Source organism: Bactrocera tryoni, chromosome 3, assembly GCF_016617805.1.
Source record: "Bactrocera tryoni isolate S06 chromosome 3, CSIRO_BtryS06_freeze2, whole genome shotgun sequence".
Lineage (NCBI taxonomy): Eukaryota > Metazoa > Arthropoda > Insecta > Diptera > Tephritidae > Bactrocera > Bactrocera tryoni.
In genome coordinates, this window is record NC_052501.1 from 1,849,227 (window position 1) to 1,872,933 (window position 23,707).

Consider the following 23,707-nt stretch of genomic DNA (forward strand, 5'->3'; position numbering starts at 1 on the left):
GTCATAAAATTTTTTTACTCATTTCTGCAATGGGCATTAAAGCACATTTGAATGCGGGTGCCGTCAGAAGTACATATTTAGATGAATTTTACTTGCAAAGTGGACACATGTGACCTAATTTCAATTTTTTATGTTTTCATGAGAGAAACTGGCGGCGCTGCTATTTTAATCTACCACACATTGTCCTTTACTTCCGCATTCTTCTGCTATAGCTGTACCTACACATTAGACAAACAAGCATTTTTCATTATTTGACTTTTTGTTTTGCGCCGTCATGTCAAGACGCACCCATTACACAGCCATCCCAACCATTAAACAGGGCAGTTGTACTTGGATGTGACTAGAGTGGAATAGAATGGGTCGCCTATGAGCATTTGCATAACAAACCCAGCAGAGGTACACACAAAGGACGCACAGGATCACCAACTGACACAGTCACACAGTCAGTGAGTACAATTGCGGCATGCAACAACAGCAATTGAAAGCATTTCATACCTGCGAGCGCGACAAGGAAATAGGCTGAGTGAGACAAGCGAGTGATGGAATTTTCATCAGAAATAATACCGCTGGAGCAGGTACCAATTTAAAGGTGGAAATGCTACACACTCGTACACAGTTCATAACTCACAGTCGGCAACTACGCACTCTCTCTGGACGTGCCCTCTTCCACAAAAACACACGGCGGAAGGAGGGAGAGGAAAACACGCAACGACAAGTTGGTCACGATAGTTGACGCCTGCGACAGACAGTGGTAATTAAAATTAGTTCCGTTTTGATTAGAACAAAGCGGCGCGCGTCTTTGTCGCGTAGCCGCATCCACCGCGCGAACTCAAGTACTTCGGCATGCTCACGAGCATTTTATGTACTTCGTTTGCGGGCGGATTTCTAAAGCTCAGCGCATAATTAGTGCCGTGAAGCGAATGCGAAGCGAGCAAAAGACGTTCAATTATAATTATGCCTTGAAAAATGAGTGGCGACACGCTGTGGCAGCGATACTGCTGTGAGGTTAGTTAGCGGAGAATACTTGGCAAGTGGAAGCCACCCGTGTGGTTATGCGGAAATCAACGGCTCTTGGGTTGCGGAAAAATAAAAGTAAAATTTGGTTATCAAAATTGTGTTTTTTAATTAATGATTTTGAAGTTCTGCAAAATAATTGAATGTTTTTTGTCGATGTAATAAAAAACTTATTTTTTAAATTTTACAAAATGTATGAAAATAAGAATTGACGAGAACTCTTTCAACTCTTGCACACATTAGAAGTTATGCAACAAGCGATCAACTAACCACTTTTCCCGAGTCATTGGTATGTGAGAATTAGACGGTTTTCGATTAAATTTACTTCTAGAAAATACTGAAGCTCGGCTTTTTATAGAGTTAAATACTTGACAAAAGTCTTTGGTTTCGAACTTCCAATTCGTTCAAAAGAAAAGGTTGACAAGAAAGGTAATACTGAGTTACAGTGAAGAGATCGGACCAATATGCACTCTATTCAATAAAAAAAGCACCTTGCTCTGGCTTTAACTCGCTTTTATAGAGGAAAAACAAAAAATAATATTTTTTACATATGAAAAGAATTTAGTTTTTTCTGGAACACAAATGTATGTTAAATAATGTCACTTTCATTTTTTTATTATAGTAAGGTACTGACAATATTTATGAAAATTTATTTCAACGACTACCGGCTACCGGCCACCGGGTAGTAAATCATAAATAATAATAATTCTTGTACATATCTTTTAATATATGCAAATCCATACATATTCAGGTGTGTCGATCTGATTTTATACCACACGCTTAATTTAACCGACACATTTGCATTTATCACAACCCACTTCAGTCACAACGAAGGGTAGGCATTCGTCGGTTGACGGTGGATGAACCACCCTTGCTTGAGGAGGGCGAGCAACGGCAAGGGCTGTTGGTGGTGTTGTTGATATATGTAGGTAGTGGACGTGTGGCGTGCACAAGTTCAAGTCTGACACCCGGCTAGCAAATAAGTATGCTAAAGCAGCTTGCAACAGAAACAGTACACACTTTCTTGTTGTTGGCAATATATGTATGTATGTATGTATATTAGATATTCATAATAAGTATGCATACAACAAGTATGTATATAAGCAAATGTAACTAGAATTTTAGGGGTTGCGTGCCTATGTCGGTATTGTGTGTTTGAACCGGTGTACCTGCGCGCCTTTTCTCCTTTCTGCCTTGCCCTGTTCCCCTCACCACGGTCGGCACAAGGCTCAGTAACACGTCCACATAATGCGCTTAAAATTCCGGCAAAGTGAATTAGTTTCAAAATTGTCAAGTTCGTCGTTTTGTAACTACTCGCCTCGTCTCACTAAATATGGTTTCATTGTGTCAAGCGGAAGTGTTGAGGAATTTCGATAGAACAATTAAATTTTATGAAAATGTGTACCCTTCATGTATACACGCACTTACATATGTACATATGTATCCATGTAGTGTGTGTGAGTTTAATTACCCATTTAATGTGTGTATGCGTAATCATCCCTGTATTGACTACAGTTGGCAATTATTATAATTTGGTAACCATACTTGATACCATGCAATCTTGCTATTTTATTGGTTTATAGCGCTAGTTTTAGATAACGAAACTGTAGATTCTGAAATAGAAATTAGTTTAGCTGAAAAGGTATAAATATATATTTTTGAAAATAATGAAGAAATTAGCTATATTTTGAAATTTTTGTACAAAAAAGGAAAGTTTACGGAGACGATGCGGTATCAGTTCGTGTAGCAGAACAATGGGTCGCTCACTTCCGTTCTGGAAATTTCGATGTGAAATAGCACCTCGCTCTGCTCGACCTATCGTTGAAAAAGTCGATGAAAGTATGGAAAAGATTGACCAGGACCGTCCCATAAGCAGCAATGGCATCGCTAAAGAACTTAACATTCACCAACAAACGATTTTGAACCATTTATAAAAGGCTGGCTACAAAAAGAAACTCGATGTTTGGGTACCATATGAATTGTCTGTGAAAAATTTAATGGATCAAATTAACATCTGCGATTCTTTGCTGAAACGAAATGAAATCGAACCATTTCTGAAGCATGGTCCAAGCGTGGTGAAGCTCAACAAATGGTCGCAAAGCCAGGATTGACGCCCCGAAATGTTATGCTGAGTGTTTGGCGGGATTGGAAAGCAACTATGAGCTGCTCCAGCCTGGTCGAACGATTAATTCAAGATTTTACAGTCAACACTTGACGAGAATAAAGTAGGCAATCGAAAAAAACGGACGGAACTGAACAACAGAAAGGGCTTCTTCTTCCATCAGGACAACGCTAAACCATACACATCTTTGATGACTCGGCAAAAACTGGGAGAGCTTGGCTGGGAAGTTTTGAAAATTTTACACTGATGGAATAATGTCATATAGCGCAAAAATGGCAAAAAGTGGTCGACGAAAATGGTACATATTTCGTTCATTAAATTTCATTATAAATATAAAAAGAATAAGTTGAAGTTTAATTAGAAATACGAAAAGAGTTTTTCGATTTCCCACCATTCTAAATAAATAAAAAAATACACTGTATTTGGGATATAAGAAGGTGAGTTTACACCAAATTTCGTAAAGAATTATATTTTATACGAGATTAAAATAAGAAACATAAAAAATTGGATATTTGAATTTTTAAAATAAATTTTGAAATTAAGTGAAAAAGATATTAATACATATAACTAGATTCTATAGGTCTCATAGTTTTGCCGTAAATCGAGATAAACCGTGTTTAACCTATAAAAGTTCAATCACAACCCTCCTCTTCCTCTTCCTGGCCATAGATCGCCCGTGAATTATTTTCCCTTTAATTTTTGTTATCTTTTAACTCGTTTTCAATGCGTTTCAATTTAATATGATTTTTTAAATTTTTTTCGATTTTGAAAGGCTTTTGTACTATTCTGTATAGTATTAAGTACAATGCAATAAGTTTTGGGAGCACACCCTAATATTTGGCAACACCTGAACCATCCCACGTACAAACAAATCATATAAGCAGTTTTTGCGTAATTGCAAATTCGCTGAAACGCTCTTAACAATATTTGCTGATAACAAATAATGTTGTCAATATGCTTTTTGTGGCGCTATTATCGGCACTTATCTGCTAATATACATTTCGATTGTTTTGTTTTAGTGTGGCTTCTCGTCAAGTCATTTTGAGGTGATTTTTTTCCAAAACCAACTTGGCAAAACAGGCAGGCAGTGACATTTTAAACTGATAAATTATTAAAATAAAAACAATTAGATGAAAAAGAACGAATACTGGAGTAATGTTTATATTTCAAACACTTACAACAATGGCTGATTCATTATTGATGGATTTGACATCACACAAGCGATAAAAATAATTAAAAACCTCGAGCGAAATGAAAGTTACTGATAGCATTGAAAACAACATGACTTTTATTATATGAGTTATGAAACTTCTTTGCACTATTTTGTTGTAAGGACGTTTGGACAGGTATTCGCCATATTTCAAGGCATCTAATTGAAAATTACGTTTCGAAAGGTGAAATCTCAAGACTTTATTCTATGCAGTGTTATTCAAGAAAATTTGGCATCAGTTGGTGCTATAAATTGAAAAACTGAAATTTCCAATGAATATTTCATTTTTCAATATCGTACTTGTTTTGAAATCAAAATGTGTTCAAACAAAAACGACGCACAATAACTTCTAATACGAAATGTGACGCTCGTTGCGGCGCATTAGCCGCCAGTGGCTCATGCAGTAACGATTTCGTCAATTCACCATATTCACCGTCAATTTGAACGTCTGAACGTCAAACTTTTCATTTACTTCGACATCGTTCGCTGTTTATCATTCGGGGGTATCAGTCAGTCGAGTGTCACCGACACTCGATCAAATATTTGATTTAAATTTTAGATTAAAATGCAAACGTTAATGAAGCAATTCATATTGAAGGTGTTGGCCACATTTTGTTTGTTTTTCATTTCTACACACTTTTCAATCGATTCGGCGCGACAACGCTCCCAAAATCGTAAACCAGAAGAAAATCGAAAAACAGCAATTAAAAAAAATAAAATAAATTGCTTGGCGCATTATGAAAGCATTCAAATGTGAGACCATATGCAAAGGTAGAAATGTTTTGAATGGAATCACATGAAGTTGGCTTTTGAGAAGGCGCTCACAGGCATTACGCTGCCTATGGAATTGGTGATTACGGCGCGTTGATAAGGCGGACCAATTGTGAAATGCCGCATGCATAATAACGTCAGTTTGGGTTTTGGCTTAATTTGGCTGGTATCACTCACATCACACATCACATGAGTTGGAGTTGGGGGAAATAATATCCTTGTCATTTATTAACCACGTTTGACAACTTTTATGTATGATGCATGACCACATTTTAATTAGTTGGCCAAAGTTGGGTGAGTAAGTTCGCAAATTTGCGTATCCTTATCTTATCTTCAAATGCATATGACGTTATGTATTTGCCATGCTTTTAGGTAGAAATGCCAATGTGAAATTTCGCACGTCCGCATACGGTTTAGTTGCTGCCTTTCCGGCTATTTTCCATTTTCCATTTTTGCTTTTTGCACTTTTATATTTGATTTTCTGTGCAGACACAAAGACGCCTCATAAATCGCACCTTCATGTGCTAAAGCTCTTAGAAGCAAGTTGCACAAATTATTGCTTGGATACGTCATTGTGTTTGCGTAGATATGTATGTATGTCTTTGAATATTTGGTTTTTGCGTATACATACACATATGTACATACATATGCTTCATAGACTTAATTACACTGTTCAACAATTTGATGGATATACATACATATGTACTAAAGCTGCTAGACGTTGGAACTCGTGCCTTCAGCTATGACTAATTAGCTTTGCTCGGCGCTGCCTCTTCGCTCTGCCGTAAATTCAATATTTGTTCAATGCCCCATTAGATTCCTTCAGTATGTATGTATGTACATAAATTTGTATTTGTTCTGCAAAGTTGTATTTCTTGTTGCCATAAAATGTGCGAAATATTTTCTTGTAATTGCCAATGCCTCGCTACATTTGAATTTGAGCAAATACACTGAAGTGTGACTTTCCGCTTTTTAGCGCGCTTTCAGTCGTGGCGGACCATGGACAACGGCATAGTACGTACATATATATGTATGTATGTAAAGATGTAAGCATTTGCACGCACGGTAATAATTTGTTTGAAATTAACCCCAAAAATATACTTTCATACGGTAAAACATCGGTAAAATAATTTATAAGCCTAAAAATCGGGAATATATAACCAAAATTACAAAATGTTGGCATGCTGGCGCTCAAAGAGTCAGAACAAAGAATTATTGAATTAGAGGAGCTGCGAGTTCCGATTTATTTGAAGACATCTGCTTTCGAATCAGATTAAAAAAACGATTGTTAAATTTGTTTTCGACATGAATATAAAGTTTTAGAACTATAACCAGTCAAATGTTGACAAAACTTTGGTTTTTACAAATTTAAGAGCACTTATGCATAAATTTATTAAAATACAGTATTTCCTCTCAAACTTCGAAATGCTTTTGGAGTTTTCAAATATATACCGTTTATTTACAGTTACTTGGGTTTTCGAACAAAACATTTCCCCGCTTTAGGACGTGGGAATCTGTCATGCAGTGTTTTGAGACTTTCACTCACCTTGACTTGCATTTGAAGAATGCGCTTGCAGCAATAATGAAGCCAAAATTCCCAACACGATTGCATGCAACTGCAGCCGCTGCGGTTGCTGGTGTGTTTGTTGCCATTTGCGTGACCGCACGCCTGTCGACAGGCGAGTCCACATATTTACCATCTACTCGGACCGTGCGTAGTCTCCGTCTCCTGTGGTGCACAATCGATTTGGCACCCCGCTGTCACTTGTCTAAATTGCAATGTGTGTCCTCTTTGTAGTTAATCCTTTTGATGAATATCCAATGTTCTCATTATTTCATGAATTTTCCAACAAACAATTGCAACACACAGCCTCAATGTAGTATTTTTTCATTTTCTCGCACTTTTTACACTTTTACAAATACGCTTTGAATGTGTATTCGCAGGCGACGCACTGAGGCAAGGAATAGGGGAAGTTTCACATACCCATTCACATGCGTTTAATATTCGAAAAGTAGTTTAATTCTTAATCGAGGACGAACTGTTAATCACTTGATGGCATTTCATCAATTGAAGCGGTGAAATTGTTGTTTTACCGGCTTTTGGACGCGTACTACTACACCAACAATTCTACTATTATTAAACAATTCACACATTCGCTCGACCTTTCATTGTTGTATTTTTCCGATTCGAATAAACAAAACGCGATTTTTACGTGAAACAAAAACAAAATGCGGACTGATAAGCAAAAGCCCTGCGCAATTTATATATTTATCTCACTCCCACTAAGGCCGGCCGCGGGCGCCATTTCCGCTCGCCGTGCTACTCTATCAATTTGTTTGCACAAAACTAATTTTGCAGACGAAAAACACTTTGGCGAAATATCTGCAACTTTAATTAATAAAATGGACACATAATGCTTTTTCAGTATTTCAAACTTGCTTCAAAAATAATTATTGAACTAAGTATTTGTGCAACACCATACACTATGCCACTTTTATTCAAAAAACTTTAGATTTCTTCAGAACAAAGTCGAATTTTTCACTTGAATCAACCGCGACTTTCTATCCAGACATCCACACCAAATATTCGAAAAAGTCAGACTGAATCAAATGCAGTTCGAGAACACTGAATGGTGGCGTATGCAGTGCTGCCGGACTGTCCGCAAACAGCTGGAACTAAAAAAACACAAGCGCGCTACCTGCCGGTAAATAGCTGGCGTTAAAAAACGAAATAATGTTGGAAGTGTAACTCCAAGCCCAAGTGTACTATAGACTCGCAACCATCTTGTTCCAGTTTTAAACCGTTATGTTTGATTGTGATTAATTTGAAAGAACAACTTCAGTATCATGTGACCTTGAACGAAGAAATTCTTGCTTGAAACGTAAGTATATTATTGGGATAAAATAACGGAATTTGGAGACTTTCAAAAAAGTTGGATTTTTTATATTTTTTCAGTAAAATTACCATTGTTTGTATAAACATTTCTATTTCACTAAATCATTCCTGTAAGTAAAAATTAATAAAAAAAGGAATTTTTTCAGAGAATAAGTCTACATAACCCTCAAGGTAATTGCTACGCAGAAGTTTTCCTAAAAATATAACGTTACTTTGTAAAACATATCGCTTATAAATCACTTTATTTATTTTATATATTTCAGGCACATTTCTTACATACTCCTTAACTCCTTTCCTACATATGACTCTAAACTACCTGTTAACCTTTCATAACGTATGTAGTTACTGTCGCTCTCCAAGCTCTTCTGCACCTCGAGATCTCGGGTTATGAATAATTTTCTAAGAATATACTTTTTTCGGGGACAACAACGTTGCTTCCGCTAACTTTGAGAAAGAAAATTTCCATGTTTCCGCATTTTTGATGGAGTCGGATTTCAAGATCAAAAGACAACGAATTAATTTGCTCATCGCCTATTAGTAAGCGATCTGACGATAGGATGGATACTTTCAAACTCCTCCGTCAGGAATTATTTTTACGTTTCTTCACATCGGCTTCCTTACAATTATGCTCAACGGCCCTTCCTCTCTCAAGCAAATCACGGAAAGTTTTAACATCCTGACGTAATATTTGACGCCGATACTTCATATTCAGCAAACCATAGACCATATCCAACTCGGTTTCCTCATTGTGACGTCCCTCGGGCAATTGTGCCAGTTGAGCACGCATCCGGCAGACAAATGTTCCAATGGCTGTCTCGTCATCTTGCTTTTCCTCAAAGATCTCCATATAAAGTTGATAAGCTTGTTTGGCGGGTGCGAAGTGCTCACGAATCAAAGCGATTGCCTCGTCCCAAGTGTGTACTTCCTTCGCCCCACGCACACCGAGCCACCATAGAGCAGCCTCGCCGTAAAACAGTATGGCTATACTTTTAAGTGCGTCCTCATCGCTAATCGATTCCATATCCTTGTAAGCCAATACCGATTGTATAAACTCCTCGACATAAGCGGAATCATGTTGATCGCCAAGTCGACTGTTGCAATACATGAACGTGCCCCTCATCATCACGGTGGAAGGGGCGGCACAATTGGCCGCGGCAACGGCTGCAGAACGCACCGAGTCCAGCATTAATTGCAGCTGCTCGGTCGTCAGCTGAATGGTGGATTGTTGTGACATTTTCGTTTTTGTTGTTGGCTCGCAATCTCTTGAAGTCCTAAGGAGCTTTTTATGCAGCGGACATATTAAGTAGTGTTGGTGTTGTTCGCGCTGCTCTTAGTTGCATTTAAATTGAGACTAAATTTCGATGCTCACGTACACCTCTTATATAATTGCATACTCAACGCATGTCGCAGCAAAAAACTTCGAGAGCACAAAAGGTTTCACTGAGAGGCCCTCTTTATTGCAATTACATACGAACTTGTGCATATACTATATCTCAACGTTGCACTTGACCGGTTTTTATGCTTACCCATGTATACACAAATATTTGTAGTTCTTGGAACCACATGCATATATTCGACATATGTATGTACATCTATTTGATTTCTACATTTTGTGAAATTCAATCAAATTGAGCTTCGTAACAATGTTTGTGCGAGTGCGTAAACCTAACATTGCAATTAAAATCGAAACGTTGCAGTGCATTTAACTTGTAGATACGTCAAATACGTCAAATTCTAGGAAATTACGCATTCGTGCGCATGATAATAGAAAGAATCTACTTCTAGGAATATCCAAATCCAAATCTGATTTTCTGAGCATTTTTTAAGAAACATGCGTGAACTGTGGATGATAAGAACAAATGGAAGTATTCTGCTCATCTGCCAAACTTTTTGCCTTTAGTCTTATCATAAAGCATAAGTACAAATATACATAAGTATGTATGTATTGAGATCAGGCTCAAAAATGTTAAGTATTCCAGTAACTTCGTGCAAAAATATACTCAACTTAATAACAGTTATCACGCATATTTACTGCCAGTCTCAATTTGGACGGCTGGGCAAGACCGATTGCGACCAAAAATGGGGCATAGCGGACGTCATACGAATAATATGAGCAAAAGTTGATTCAAAACTGTACCAGTTATTTGCTGTATACATATGTCCGTCCGAAAATCAATTCGCAATTCCTCGCCATCAAGGGCATTAGGCGAGAGCATAATCGATTTGGACTCATATTACAATTTTTCCAACGAAATTGCTTTTATACTCGAAATAATATAAACTAAAATTGCCAAAAATCCACGTATTGATATTTACGACTTCGAGTTGTGAGAAGGAGGAAGACAATCGCTTAATTTCAGAATGCTTAAAAACTGAGGCTGCTATATGTAATACATATGTATGTATGTATGTAAGTACAGTGGCGGTTCCATTTATTAGAACGGTTTTAGAAAGTGCGATTTTTAAAATAAATAATATTCCGCTTAAAATATTTTTTGACAGTTTTGAATACAGTTTGTTTAATTAATTTATTGGGGAAAACTCTCACGTTCATAATAGGATTTAGTTCGGGAAATCTAACAAGTCATTGTAGAAAAAAGATTAAGGTGCGCAACGATGCATCAAAATATTCCCGTCTCTACTCTCTCTTGATCAATAAATGAGAGAAGTACTTCCCTTAAAACTTTTAAATAGTATTGCTGCCCTACAATCTATAAAAGTTTCCCGAAAGATGGTGTTTTATGCATTCAAGATGCAATTCGTCTCATGTGCTTCCTCGAATATTGGCTACCACATGAATTGCCTGTGAAAAATTTAATGGACCGAATTAATATCTGTGATTCTTTGCTGAAACGAAATGAAATCAAGCCATTTCTGAAGCGAGTGGTAACAAGAGACGAAAAGTGGATCAAATACGACGATAATGTGCGAAAAAATCATGGCCCAGCGTGAAGCTCAACAATTGGTCGCAAAGCCAGGATTGACGCCTTGAAAGGTTATGCTGAGTGTTTGGGGGGATTGGAAAGAATCATCCACTATGAGCTGATCCAACCTGGTCGAACGATTGATTCTACATTTTACTGTCAACAACTGAAGAGATTAATTGGCCAGAACTGTTCAACAGAAAGGACTTCGTACTCCATCAGGACAACGCTAGACCACACACATCTTTGATAACTCGGCAAAAACTGGGAGAGCTTGGCTGGGAAGTTTTGATGCATCCACCATATAGCCCTGACCTTGCACCATCGGACTACCATTTGTTTTGGTCAATGCAGAACTCACTTAATGGATTAAAGTTGGCATCAAGATAAGCCTGTGAAAATTACTTGTCACAGTTTTTCGCCGAGAAACCAGAAAAGTTTTACACTGACGGAATAATGCCTCTATCGTAAAAATGGTAAAAGGTGGTCGACCAAAATGGTACATATAATATAAAAAAAAATAAGTTGAAGTTTGATAAGAAATACGAAAAGACTTTTTCGACTTCCCAATATTACTAACCACTACTGTATATACCTTTTTATGTTTTGTTTATTCCTTTTTATTTTTGTATCCATTAGGCATACAATTAAGGCTCGAATTCTTATTTACCCATTACGCAGCGCCCTCAACAACGTAAGCTGCAGTGAACCCCATACAGAAATGCAACCAAAATTCTTAAAAATTCCTTACATAACTCCGAATACTATTGCATATAGAAAAAAATAATGTAGCACGACTTTACTGAACATATACATAATTATCTAAGTGTTCTTTTATTGAAAAAAATATAATAAAATGTCGTCCCTGTTAAAGCTCTTTATTTGTACCTTGGCATTAATCCTCAATTAAATACTTCATTATTCAAAAGAAATCTTGATTTAAAAATGTAAGTATTAGGAAATGTCGCGTGTTGATCGAGACGCGCTCGGCTAGGTTCCAACATATAATATGTTAATATGACACATATAGGCGGCATTGGGCCTCGGGGGGAGTCATGGCCACTAAATAAAATGCAGAGCGGATCACGCCCAATTGGCTCCCTACGAAACGGTCGCGTGCGGAATTGAATATAAATAATATTAAAAGTTCATTGCTCTCATCTTTTCCTCTATATATGTATGTATATGAAATTCTCTTTGCCCAAGCAAGAATTATCTGCAAACACATCCACTAAACATACCGCCCTTAAAAATGGGGTAATACTGTATTAATACTGAATTACCAAATGTTTACAAGCAAATTGTTTTCCTTATTTCATCGACACTTTGGCTTTACCGCCCAACTATAAAAACCCCTGAAGTGAGAAGTAAACCTCAGTCGCATACGACCAAGCGCTTGGTTGCATCAAGATATTCGCCAACATACCTTGGCTTTGCCCTTGCCATTCTGCCATATCTACCGCATACCCCAAATTAAAATAGTGAAGAATTTAAAGAAATAAACAAAATTTAGCATGGAAAACAATAACGGACAGACAGTCATACAAATATCTGTCGAGCAATTAAATTCACTTATCGATGCAGCAAAAACCGTATCCACCGCCGCCACCACCAAGGGCTCGTTAAGCAACTGCACGAGCCACTTCCGCGGACAACGCGACCACGAGGCCGTCGAAGAGTTCATCACCGCAATTCTGACCTACAAAGAGCTTCAGTCGATCAGTGATGAAGATGCACTCAAAGGACTATCACTGCTGTTGCACGGTATAGCCTCCACATGGTGGCAAGGTGTACGTAAAGAAGCGAAAACGTGGACCGATGCTATCGCACTGATCCGCCAACACTTCTCACCCACCAAACCAGCCTACCAAATATACATGGAAATTTTTATCAAAAAGCAAGACGAACGCACTCCCATCGACACCTTTGTCTGTCAGAAGCGTGCGCTGCTTGCACAGCTACCGGAGGATCGTCACGACGAGGAGACTGAATTGGATTTGGTTTACGGCTTATTGAACATCAAATATCGTCGGCATATACAACGTCTGGATATCAAGACATTCCGGGAGTTATTGGAGAAATGTCGTATCATTGAACACAATAACTTGGAGTACGACACCGTGCAACTGTTGCATGCCACTAAACGAAGCAAACGCTGCAGCCACTGTAACTTCCGTGGACACACTTACGATGAATGCCGAAAACGCAAAAACGAAAACGACGGCAAAACCGGCGAAGTCAGAAGCAGTTCCAATGAGGCCAACGAAAACCAATAAGCAGCCCTTAGTCAAGCCGTAAGACCACACACCAAAGCAATATATTGTGTATAAGTAATTATCAAATAATTTGTAAACTAACACTTTCAACATTCACCCCACATCGACATCGCACAAAGTGTTTTACAATTCTCTCGAATTGAATTGAGCTATTGCTTCGGAGGGCAAAGTATTCAACGCAGCAGTTTGATGCGCCGTTTACTTTGCCCGAAAAACTATGCAAGATTCAATGGAGAGGGATTTGGTTACATTTTGAACCCATCATCAAGCAAAAGCGCTTAAACGCCGTACCTCCACGGCTCAAATTGGCCGACGAGCGCCAGCATTCATCTACGATAATTACGAGCTTCTGGAGAACTGAATTCGGAGAATAGTATCCAGAGGTTCATTACAAATGAGCCATCGTGAGCATCAGTAACAATTCGTCATTTGTCTCAGTTAGTATTTTTTACTGTTCTTCCATTCGGCAAACAAAATTGCAACTTTAACTTCATATCGTTTTTTTGGCGTCAACTCAGCTGTGTGCCGAGCAACTACAATCGTTGTTAGGGTCGCAGCAACTCGACATGTATCTGAGTTGACGCAGTTTTCTATGACAAGGAAAGGTTGTGGTTTTGTGTGATGTAATCGAAAAAAGTAAGTAAAGAATGCTCTTGAGAATAGTGACACATTTCAATTGCTGCATGCTCATGCGACTCAAATGTCGCTGCATTCAGCAGTCGAGTCCTGTATCTCTGAAGATACCTGGGAAGTTTCGTTTTGGTATCTTTTGGGTAGCAGGTGCTCACAACTGAGTGTGGCGATCTCCAACGTTGCATATTGCTGTCTACAATTTTACGCTCTTTTACCGTTACACGCATACTGATGATATTGCAGAGGGATTGGCGTTTACATGGCCTCTCTTGTATAGATACGTGTGTGACAAGGCCGTTTCATAAAAGGTGGAAGCAGCAGCTGGAAATGAAAACTAATTTATGAACTTTAGAGTCCGGAACAAGAAGCTTGTGCCACCTTGTATGTATTCGCCTTGGCATGTGCATCTCACAGCAGACGTACATGCATAAGTAGGGTATACGTAATATATTCGAGAGCTGCAACGGTGATCGTCAATACCGCTGTCATATTATATTATGTGTTAAGGGTATAGAGCGCAATAGTTTGGACAGCAATTTTATATGTGACACACTTAATTAGGCACTTGCAGGTGCGCCTTCCTTCAGATAAGTACAGCGATGGCTAGGCTTTCGCCATTCGTACAGACGTTGACACGCCAAACTGCCGCTCAGCAGACCTGCACTGCGTCAGGTGTGTGGCACGTCAACTGCCGCAATCCTTTCCTTGGTCTCTTATTCGTCACAATATTCACATGTGCATCTCCAGAAATGTTGTGACTGCCATGGACCCCAGCTTGTTTAGTTCCACATGTACTATTCCCACACTATTCGATGACACTACCTCAAAAGGTGCTAGCGGCGACTCTGGCCAATTAGTACCGTCAGCGAAAGCGCGCCAAATAATACTCTGGAGCATCTGGCCCACATTTCCGCTGTATGGGCTAATGGTCAGAGAGGTAGTCGGCTTAGGGCGTTTTCAGCGTCTGATCTTCAGTTATCGAGTACTGTGGGAATTCGCATGCGGAACTTCAACAAGCGAAAGACACTGTAAAACCTATTTCCTTCTAACTAACTAATAAAACCATACAAACAAAACAAACAAAATAAAAACTAAAAAAACAATAACTGTGTATGCAAGAGAAATGTGAAAATACTCGATCAATGAATGGTAAGTAACGTAAAGTTTCTCCTGAGTAGAATATTAGAAACACAGGCAAATACAAGTTATACTATACATCTGTCAGCTGTTTAGATTGATGTCAACTCACTTTCAGTTGATGATATACGAGTTAATGCCCTCCTTAAGCTGAAAGCAGACATAATCAGCTTTGGGACTTAGGTTCTACTTATGTCAGTAATTGAAAAGCATTCTTAAAAGACACCTCTGGGAAACATATTTTATGACATAAGGTGGAAAAGATGCAATAGCGTTTGGAGTGGCAGAACTCCTATGTTTACAAAATCCAAAATACTTTGAAAATTCCACCGGAAACTTAAGTAAGTACTTTCTGATTTCAAGATTAATAAATAAAATGAATGGAATGGAAGCACTAAATTACTCATACGTCATGTAGAATTAAGAGGAGCAGTGAGACCTTTAATTAGGAAAGAAACTATCAAATTAGATTATCTAGGTGTATTATGCAAAGTGTTATAGGAAACAGTTAAGATGTAGATGTATAAGAATTTATCCAGCAAAGTTTATTAATTTGCCCAGAGGGCATTATTTTACGAGGTCAACTGTGGCGGTGGTGCTGCCGTGTTGGCATTTCCAACATTAGCTCGATATCTGTATTTACTCGTCTTTCTCTGGTGTGGCACCTCGAACACTGGGCCTTGATGCACACGCTTAATTCCCCGCATTAGACGGGGCTGGCTCGCTTCCGATTCCAAACTAGTGTGTTCGATAATACGCCCCTTTTCCAACAATTCACGGAATGTTTTAAGGTCCTGACGCAGTATATTCTTACGGTACTTGATGTTCAGCAAACCATAAACCAAATCCAATTCGGTCTGCTCATCGTGTCGCCCCTCTGGCAGTTGTGCGAGTAGCGCACGCTTCTGGCAAACAAATGTGTCGATGGGCACATTGTCACGTTGCTGATTCTCAAAGATTTCGAGGTAAATCTGGTAAGCGGGTTTGGTGGGTGAGAAATGATCGCGAATCAACGAGATGGCATCTCCCCAAGTTTTCGCTTCTTTACGCACGCCCTGCCACCAAGTGGACGCCAGTCCGTAGAACAACAAAGACAACCCCTTTAGTGCATCCTCGTCGCTGATCGACTCGATTTCTTTGTATGTCACAATGGAAGTTATGAACTCTTCAACGGCCTCCTGATGGCGCTGACCACCAAAACGGCTGGTACAATTGGTGAAACTGCCCTTGCTGTGGAGAGTGGCGGGTGCAGCAGCACTATAGCCCGCAGCGGCTGCCAAACGCACCGATTCGATCAGTGACTGCAGCTGCTCGGCTGTCATTTGTACGACGGGTTGTGACATTTTACTTGATGGAATATGAAGCTTTATGAAGATGACTCTAGGTGGTTCAAATGAATGAGTTATTAATATGTTCTGATATGTTGTTGTACGTTTATTGTTGGCAGCGTCTTCTCGGTACAATTGCTACTTCGTGTATGTGGCTTCAAGAGTCTACATTTCTTTTATATCCCCAACTACTCATAACAATGAGAAAAAGTGCATCAAACAAAATACACTTAAAAATATAATAAAAGCTCTTTTTGTGAATGAGAGACGAATGAGAGCGAACATGAGTTGACTGATTCGTACTAGAATTGGTTATTGTATAAATGTATATCAGCTTTATATAAGCACATATATAGCTATATATATTCGCGTGAGAGTCGGTGTTGTTTGAGCAAATATGAAGTACATTCATACATAACTAACTGATTTAAAGCATAAAGAGATCAACCGGCTTTTGTCTTCCATTTCGCATTTTTCGCTCACGACCATTGACTAAAATATTTACCATTCGAACTCATCAGCAGCATTTAGCTAAAGAGTACAGCTCGGAAGTGACTAACCATTTTTGATTCACAGCCAAGTGATTTCACAATTAAGTAATAACCAATTTTACCCAAAAAAATACACAGAGATACGTGTATATGAAATTACACACCCATACATGATATGCTAAGGCCGGCACTCAAATTCACAAGCGGCGTTTCTCTCTGCCACACTGTTAAGGAGTCCCCTTTTGAATAAATACATACGTCACAGCACAATAAAAAATAAATTTATCGCATATTGTATGTTTATTAGAGCGGAATGATTTACAGGGAGCCCAAAAAACGAAGGAATCGCGTATGCGGGGAATCATATACGGTCATTCTGAACCTTTTTGCCCAAGCGACTATGGGTCTAAACACGGCTCGATTTCTTAAGTGAAGTATAATTTTTCGGGATTATAAAAATTTCTTCCACAGTCTTTGACATATCTGAAAAAAAAATTAATACTTAGGTGCACTTTGAGATTCTACTGATCATTTGTCGGAATCGGTCAGATCGGGCAACTATATCACATATCTCTCATATAACCGATTATTTAGTTATTTTATTTACCGGTTGCTTGCCTTAAATTATAAAGCAAAGACCACCTAATTTTGTAGAACTGTTCTTTAATACATACTTAACAGTGAAAATATGTATATACACATTAATACAGGCCCAATTCTGAACGTACCGCTAAATATGGAAAATGTTCGAAATCGACAACAAAAGGAAGTAAATTAAAGGAACGCTTGTGAAGAAGAGCTTATTAAAGGAAAAATTACTTGTGTAGACAAAAAATTCGATTTTCTGAGGCCTGAGAAGGTGCATAAGTGCGCACTAAATAAGGGGATAGAGTAACTTGTTGATTTAATTAAACCTTCATAGCCTAGCCTAGATTGAGAAGGGAAGAACGGAATGAGATCTTCAGCTTTGACAAAGTGGAGTAGACTTCGTAATCTTGACACATTTCGTGAGAGCGGTGGATTTAAGGTTTTCATCTATAGAGGCACCGATGCAGTTCTGATCAAATTTTGTTGGATTCTACTCGTATTTAGTTATTCCATCCGTTTACTGGATACATATAGCGGGGGCTTCGTCGTTGTTCACAATTATCTTGATTTGCCATCAAAGCTACATGAAGCTACATAACGAAAATGTATCCAGTAATCATCTCAAAAGATTTATTTACTCTTTGAAATAGACAAAGGCAGTATCGTTTGCAAGCTAAGGCCAATACTATCTTTCATTCCTGAAAATAAAAATTCAGTGTTTCCATAGACTAATTATTTAAAAGCTATTTTAGGATCTTAGACGTAAGATATAATGATATTTACAAGGTGGAAAAGTTTTTAAGTTAATGTCGACCTGCGTCAAAATCCAAACCAGTTTTTTCTCAAATTGACCACTATTGTATATATGTAGCTTCCATAAACTTGATCGAAATCAAGTTCTTTTATGAAATAGTTCTGTATTGTATGGGTTGGGTGCAACAGAAATTCTTGTCTTTTTTTTGTTTTATGTGAGTTTTCACCGCTTTTGTCATAAACTCAAGGATTTTTGTGTACACCACGATGACAGACCTACAACTATCACCTACATAGCCACCACACTAATATTGTAGACTAACTTAAATAGGAATGGCTATGGACTAAAAAAAATAAAATTTTATAAACGCTGATCGCTGATTCAACGAAGTTGAGTAATTTCGTTATGTATTAGGATCAGCTCATTAAATTCTAAGAGTATGAATATATTTGTTCCCTAAACAGTTGGAGTATTTTTCTGGAGGAGTACTACCCCCTATTATTCTATAATAATAACACAGTTAAGATTTAGGTTTTGATTTTCTTTGTATTTAATTTTGCTTTAGCTTTGTCGTTTTATTTTTTCCGACTCTGGAATTTTTTTTTTTTGTTTTTTCGTTTTTGTGTTTTGACAAAACTTATTGCTAGTATTTACAAAGGTTTAGGTACAAATGTATAACATTAAGGCAGTACTTCTTATGCAATGCTGATATTTTATATTGATGTGGCAGTGATTTTGCTAAATTATTAGCAGGTGAGACCACCAACCCCATTTAAACCGAATTATGGGCCAGGTCCTCCGAAATTGGGCGCTCTCGGCAAATGGTTGGTTGGCAATTTCCACTCACGTGATGAAGGTATACAACACTGCGGATATCAACATTACATGAGAAGCATTTGAGGTTTCTACATAGGCTAAGATCATCATCCCATTCCGAAGGTAAATGAGTGATCAATCTAGACATTTTGTTTGAGTAAATGCATGAATGCATTTTGAGTGGCGAGCCATACGCTTGAAGCTGAAGTCAATGTTTTTTCAACTAGCTTGACATGCAAATCATCAATTTGGCGTGCCAATTGTACGAATGGCGACAGTCTAGCCATCGTTGTACAATTTGTTTCCAGTTCTGTTTAAATATATAAAATATATATAATATTTTTAAAATTTGCCCGAGAGCAAGTTTTATTTTTGTCGCACTCAGAGTTACTGTCAACACGCTTGCAACCGAATTCGTATGTGGACTATGCGAGAACAAAACCGAGTCATTGGATCCACCAGTTACCGCTCGCACACAATGCATAAACCCGAAGGAATACACACTTAAGTACGAACGGCAAAAGTTGGAACCGCCTACACAGCAATATCCATCGTATAGCCCAACATATTGGTTCGGAATACAAAATGTCAGGCAGCACTTCCAAGTGTAACGGTTGGTTTTTTGCCGCATTTCAGAGCGAGTAAGAGAGTTCAAAAAGCCTAGTTTCTGATGAATGCAAAATAGGAAAAGCTGAGCATTTGTAACTATGGGTTGGAGCACACCGACCTGATAGAACTCTTGGAACAACACCGAAATGCCGGACCAAGGGTCTACCAGATGTCGATCTGAGCCAAACCATATGAAACAAATACAAAGGCATGGTCCAATCAAGCGCTCACTCCTAGACGTTTGTACCACACTCAACCGCAGACAAATGCAACGGGGTTTTGAGTCACTCATCTTCACAACCTTGTTCATAAAGTTAGCAATCAGCCACTAAACTCAGAAATTCAAACAACAAAACAAATATTTCATTTTTCGATCGAAAAACAATGGCCAAAGCCACTCGTTTGAAAAAGCCGAAACTCATTAATGCACATTGAACAACTGGGATTCCGAGGATATCATAGTTGTTACAGCATGCACATGAATTCCCACTCGAACAAAACAAGGGAATAGACCACTGTAAGTTTCGATTGAAGAATGAAGTTCGAGTATTGCCTGAAATGCCAAGCGTGGCAAATTGCTCCCAATATTATTGAAGCACAGCTGATCAGATGCGTGACTCGGTTCTATGGTTCCGAAGAACCGACTTTGATTCAAAATTCTTGGTTTCACTACTTGTGATTTAATGGCGATCGTAGCCATGCGGAGCCGTGTTAGACACAGCGTGCGGTGTAAAGATTTTGACGATTTTGAGAAGCCACTGCCCTCTTCTCCTCTTTTGGAAATAATAACAATCTTTGGACAAAGACTTTACCCTCCAATGTAGAACGTCCACTAGAATCGAAGAGAACTGTGAGCAACTCAGTTCGCAATAACTATATGTATGTGTGTATGTATGTATGTATGTATACTTATACTAAGACTTAGTAGTATTGTTGCTGCTGTTGCCGCTGATACCAAATTGACCAAAGTTCGACGCTGCTGCATAGCTTCAGCTTTGATGAGAGCGAAAGTTTTGCTTCAGTGATTTGGTTGCGACGCAAGCTGCTCGGACTGAGACTTCACCGGGTGATGACATCATTGTCCAATTTGTTTCATTATGGTTGTTAGTATTGTGCGCAGGTTGTCGTCATTGGATTTGTTGTATGCGTGAATGTCTGGTTAATTCTTGGAGCTGATGAAGTGGAATGTGATTTTTTGCTTATTCGTTGCCTTCGTTCGAAGATTTCCGTTTGCGACATTCCTCGTACGTGTGACCACGGAAGTTGCAATGAGTACAGCGCTTGGTGCGCTTCGAACCACGTATTGGCCCGTTTTGCTCCGCTTCAACCTCCAAGTTATTGTGTTCGATTATACGACCCTTCTCCAACAATTCACGGAATGTTTTAAGGTCCTGACGCAGAATATTCTTGCGGTACTTGATATTCAGCAGACCATAAACCAAATCCAATTCGGTCTCCTCATCGTGACGTCCCTCTGGCAGTTGTGCGAGTAGCGCACGCTTCTGGCAAACAAATGTGTCGATGGGCACATTGTCACGTTGCTGATTCTCGAAGATTTCAAGGTAAATCTGGTAGGCCGGTTTGGTGGGTGAGAAGTGATCGCGAATCAACGCAATGGCATCTCCCCAAGTTTTCGCTTCTTTACGCACGCCCTGCCACCAAGTGGACGCCAGTCCGTAGAACAGCAAAGACAACCCCTTTAGTGCATCCTCATCGCTGATCGACTCGATTTCTTTGTAGGTCACAATCGATGTTATGAACTCCTCAACGGCTTCGTGATCGCGCTGACCACCAAAACGGCTAGTGCAGTTCGTGAAACTGCCTTTGCTGTGGAGAGTGGCGGGTGCAGCAGCGCTGGCACCTGCCACGGCTGCCAAACGTACCGATTCGATAAGTGACTGCAGCTGTTCGGCTGTCATTTGTACGACGGGTTGTGACATTTTGTTGTTTGGAAAAATGTGGACTTCGTAGACGAGAAGTTAAAATGACTCACGCACAATTCTTGCTTGTTGTTGTTTAATGTTTTGTTGTTAATAGCAGCGAACAAAGCCAATTGCTGTTAGCGAATGTCTTCCTGCTACTATAGTAATTCACTTGCTGGTCGTAAGAGACTGAATTCGTCTACCAAGCGGAGCGGCTTTTATAGTCACCTTTGTGGATATCGGTTTGGGAGAGAATCGCATGAAGTCATAAGAATGGAAGTATGTGTGTATGTAATTGGGAATGCATAATAAAAGCTCTCGGTTTCTGTGTGTGAGCGGCTAACGAAGAGAACTCGGAGGTTGAAGTACATATATGTATGTATACATGCGTATGTATGTATGTGTATTTACGGTTAACTGCAACAACCGGCAAATATTCATTTTTTCGTGTATATATTTTGCTAAATTCTTATTCTAATTTCGCCAACAAATAACTAATTTATATGACAAATTTAGTTTTCTTGAGCAGTTACAACAACACTTGCATATAAATTCCTTAATTGACCACAGTTAATGTTTAACGAGAAACTTGATGCACTTTGCAATGCATATAATTAAATATACATACATATGTACATGCTTACAAATATGTTTATGTGGCTGTAGTCAGTTGCTTTTTTCATCGGAAATTCGTTGCTTGCTTCAATTTCCACAAGTTATGAAATAGCTCATGGCTTACTCTTGGTTCGGTAGAAATCGCATAGTACATACATACATATGTACATAGTATGTATATGGAAAGGATTTAGTCCAATTAATATTGCAAATTGATAAGGTGATTAGTAATTTGCAAGGATTAAAGCCAGGGAAGTACCTTAAGGTACATAAGGTCTAGGGTGAGTTTTCACTTGATTTTATTCATTCAAAGCACAAATATTTTAGTTATAAGAAAAATACGTCCTCTCAATTTTATTAAGATAACTCACATATCGGCCGATATATGCGGCAAAAAGTCACCCGGAACTTCGAAAGCCTTTATATTAGGTACACTGGGGCTAACGAAAGTATTAGTCCGATTCAACCCATTTGTAGCACACAGACATACTATTATAAGGAAAGGATCCTCTCTGAATTTCAATTATACATACAAACATATGTATGTCTCTCACATTGACCAATATTTTCAGTAAAAAGTCAACCATAGGCACTGGGGCCCAAATATTTCATACATAAGGTCTAGAACAGATTTTTTTGGATTTGGACAATTTTTCGTTACAATGAGGCATACCCTAGCAGCATTATTTGTGCAAAGTTATATCCCGTTATATTGATTACTTCTTGATCATATAGTCTCATAAAGTTATAACGAAAAGAATTGAGAATTGAATGCGTAAACTAATTTTTGTATGTAATCCAACATCAATTTTTTTAAACAAGTGTAAACATTTATGATTTTATGATTTTACGATACGTTATGGCAAGTTGCGAGTCCCCTATATATGTATGTATTTCTTTTCAATTATCTTATCTTGCCAAAATTGATTAATGCTTAGATAGAATTAATTAAAGCGTGCACTGCGACCAACTATCGCCTTATGTGCACAAAATACCAGCACTAGCTGAATACCAGGGCTCTGCTGGCGCTATTGAGGGTATATGATCCTCATTCGAATGTATAGATCCAAGCGCGTTAAACCTGCATCCACAGATTGTTTTGCGGTTCGAATCAGATGGTCAGGAGGTTTTAAAAGCATTACATACATTTTCAGTTCCAAGAGTTATAAAGTTTTTACCCCCAATAGCCCGCTGACCTCGGAAAATACGCGAGAAACCATAGAATATATAAGTTCACCTATTCCTTTTACAAAAGAGTACAACCAATGCATATTTCTTCATTTGTTTTGCAGATTTGACCTGGGTGTTCGAACTGTTTAAGTCTGCATTGGGTTGCTTGGGTCAAGTAATGCAATTAAAGATTAATATCGACCTTAAATACATAGGTAATAGAACTTTAAGCTGTGATCATCAAGTTTTCGGTAAAGTACAAACAAAAAGCGAATGACTCATCATTTCTCGTACGATTTCTGAGTCTATGTATAGTACATATGTATGTATGTATGTCAACTACTTTTAAGTGTTTTCAATGTCCAAAAATTGTTAACAACAACACACCTGTTGGCAAATGCTACTTTATCTAACTCTTAGATTATAATAGA

General features: G+C 38.5%; 5 protein-coding genes across 10 annotated transcripts in view; 1 reads left to right on the forward strand and 4 right to left on the reverse strand.

The window, feature by feature from the left end:
• The window catches only part of LOC120770081 (netrin receptor DCC), a 150,275-nt gene extending 142,601 nt beyond the window's left edge, over positions 1-7,674 (reverse strand). For all 6 annotated transcript variants that reach the window (XM_040097229.1, XM_040097228.1, XM_040097227.1 and 3 more), the window contains exon 1: positions 6,664-7,674. In XM_040097229.1, coding sequence (XP_039953163.1) covers positions 6,664-6,817 — 154 coding nt within the window. In that variant the 5' untranslated portion in view covers positions 6,818-7,674. The remainder of the gene's footprint in view (positions 1-6,663) is intronic.
• A 524-nt stretch (positions 7,675-8,198) lies between these two features.
• Positions 8,199-9,337, reverse strand: LOC120771696 (activity-regulated cytoskeleton associated protein 1-like). The gene has a single exon (XM_040099832.1). It carries the CDS (start codon positions 9,245-9,247, stop codon positions 8,594-8,596), a length of 654 nt encoding a protein of 217 aa, XP_039955766.1. The 5' UTR covers positions 9,248-9,337; the 3' UTR covers positions 8,199-8,593.
• Positions 9,338-12,326: 2,989 nt separating this feature from the next.
• On the forward strand, positions 12,327-14,921 carry LOC120772506 (activity-regulated cytoskeleton associated protein 2-like). Its single transcript, XM_040101151.1, has one exon. It carries the CDS (start codon positions 12,452-12,454, stop codon positions 13,211-13,213), a length of 762 nt encoding a protein of 253 aa, XP_039957085.1. The 5' UTR covers positions 12,327-12,451; the 3' UTR covers positions 13,214-14,921.
• A 527-nt stretch (positions 14,922-15,448) lies between these two features.
• LOC120771626 (activity-regulated cytoskeleton associated protein 2-like) lies at positions 15,449-16,442 on the reverse strand. The gene has a single exon (XM_040099716.1). The coding sequence runs from the start codon at positions 16,324-16,326 to the stop codon at positions 15,556-15,558; it is 771 nt and encodes a 256-aa protein (XP_039955650.1). The 5' UTR covers positions 16,327-16,442; the 3' UTR covers positions 15,449-15,555.
• Positions 16,443-18,704: 2,262 nt separating this feature from the next.
• On the reverse strand, positions 18,705-21,694 carry LOC120770707 (activity-regulated cytoskeleton associated protein 1). The gene has a single exon (XM_040098288.1). The coding sequence runs from the start codon at positions 21,507-21,509 to the stop codon at positions 20,769-20,771; it is 741 nt and encodes a 246-aa protein (XP_039954222.1). The 5' UTR covers positions 21,510-21,694; the 3' UTR covers positions 18,705-20,768.
• Between the last annotated feature and the right edge of the window lie 2,013 nt (positions 21,695-23,707).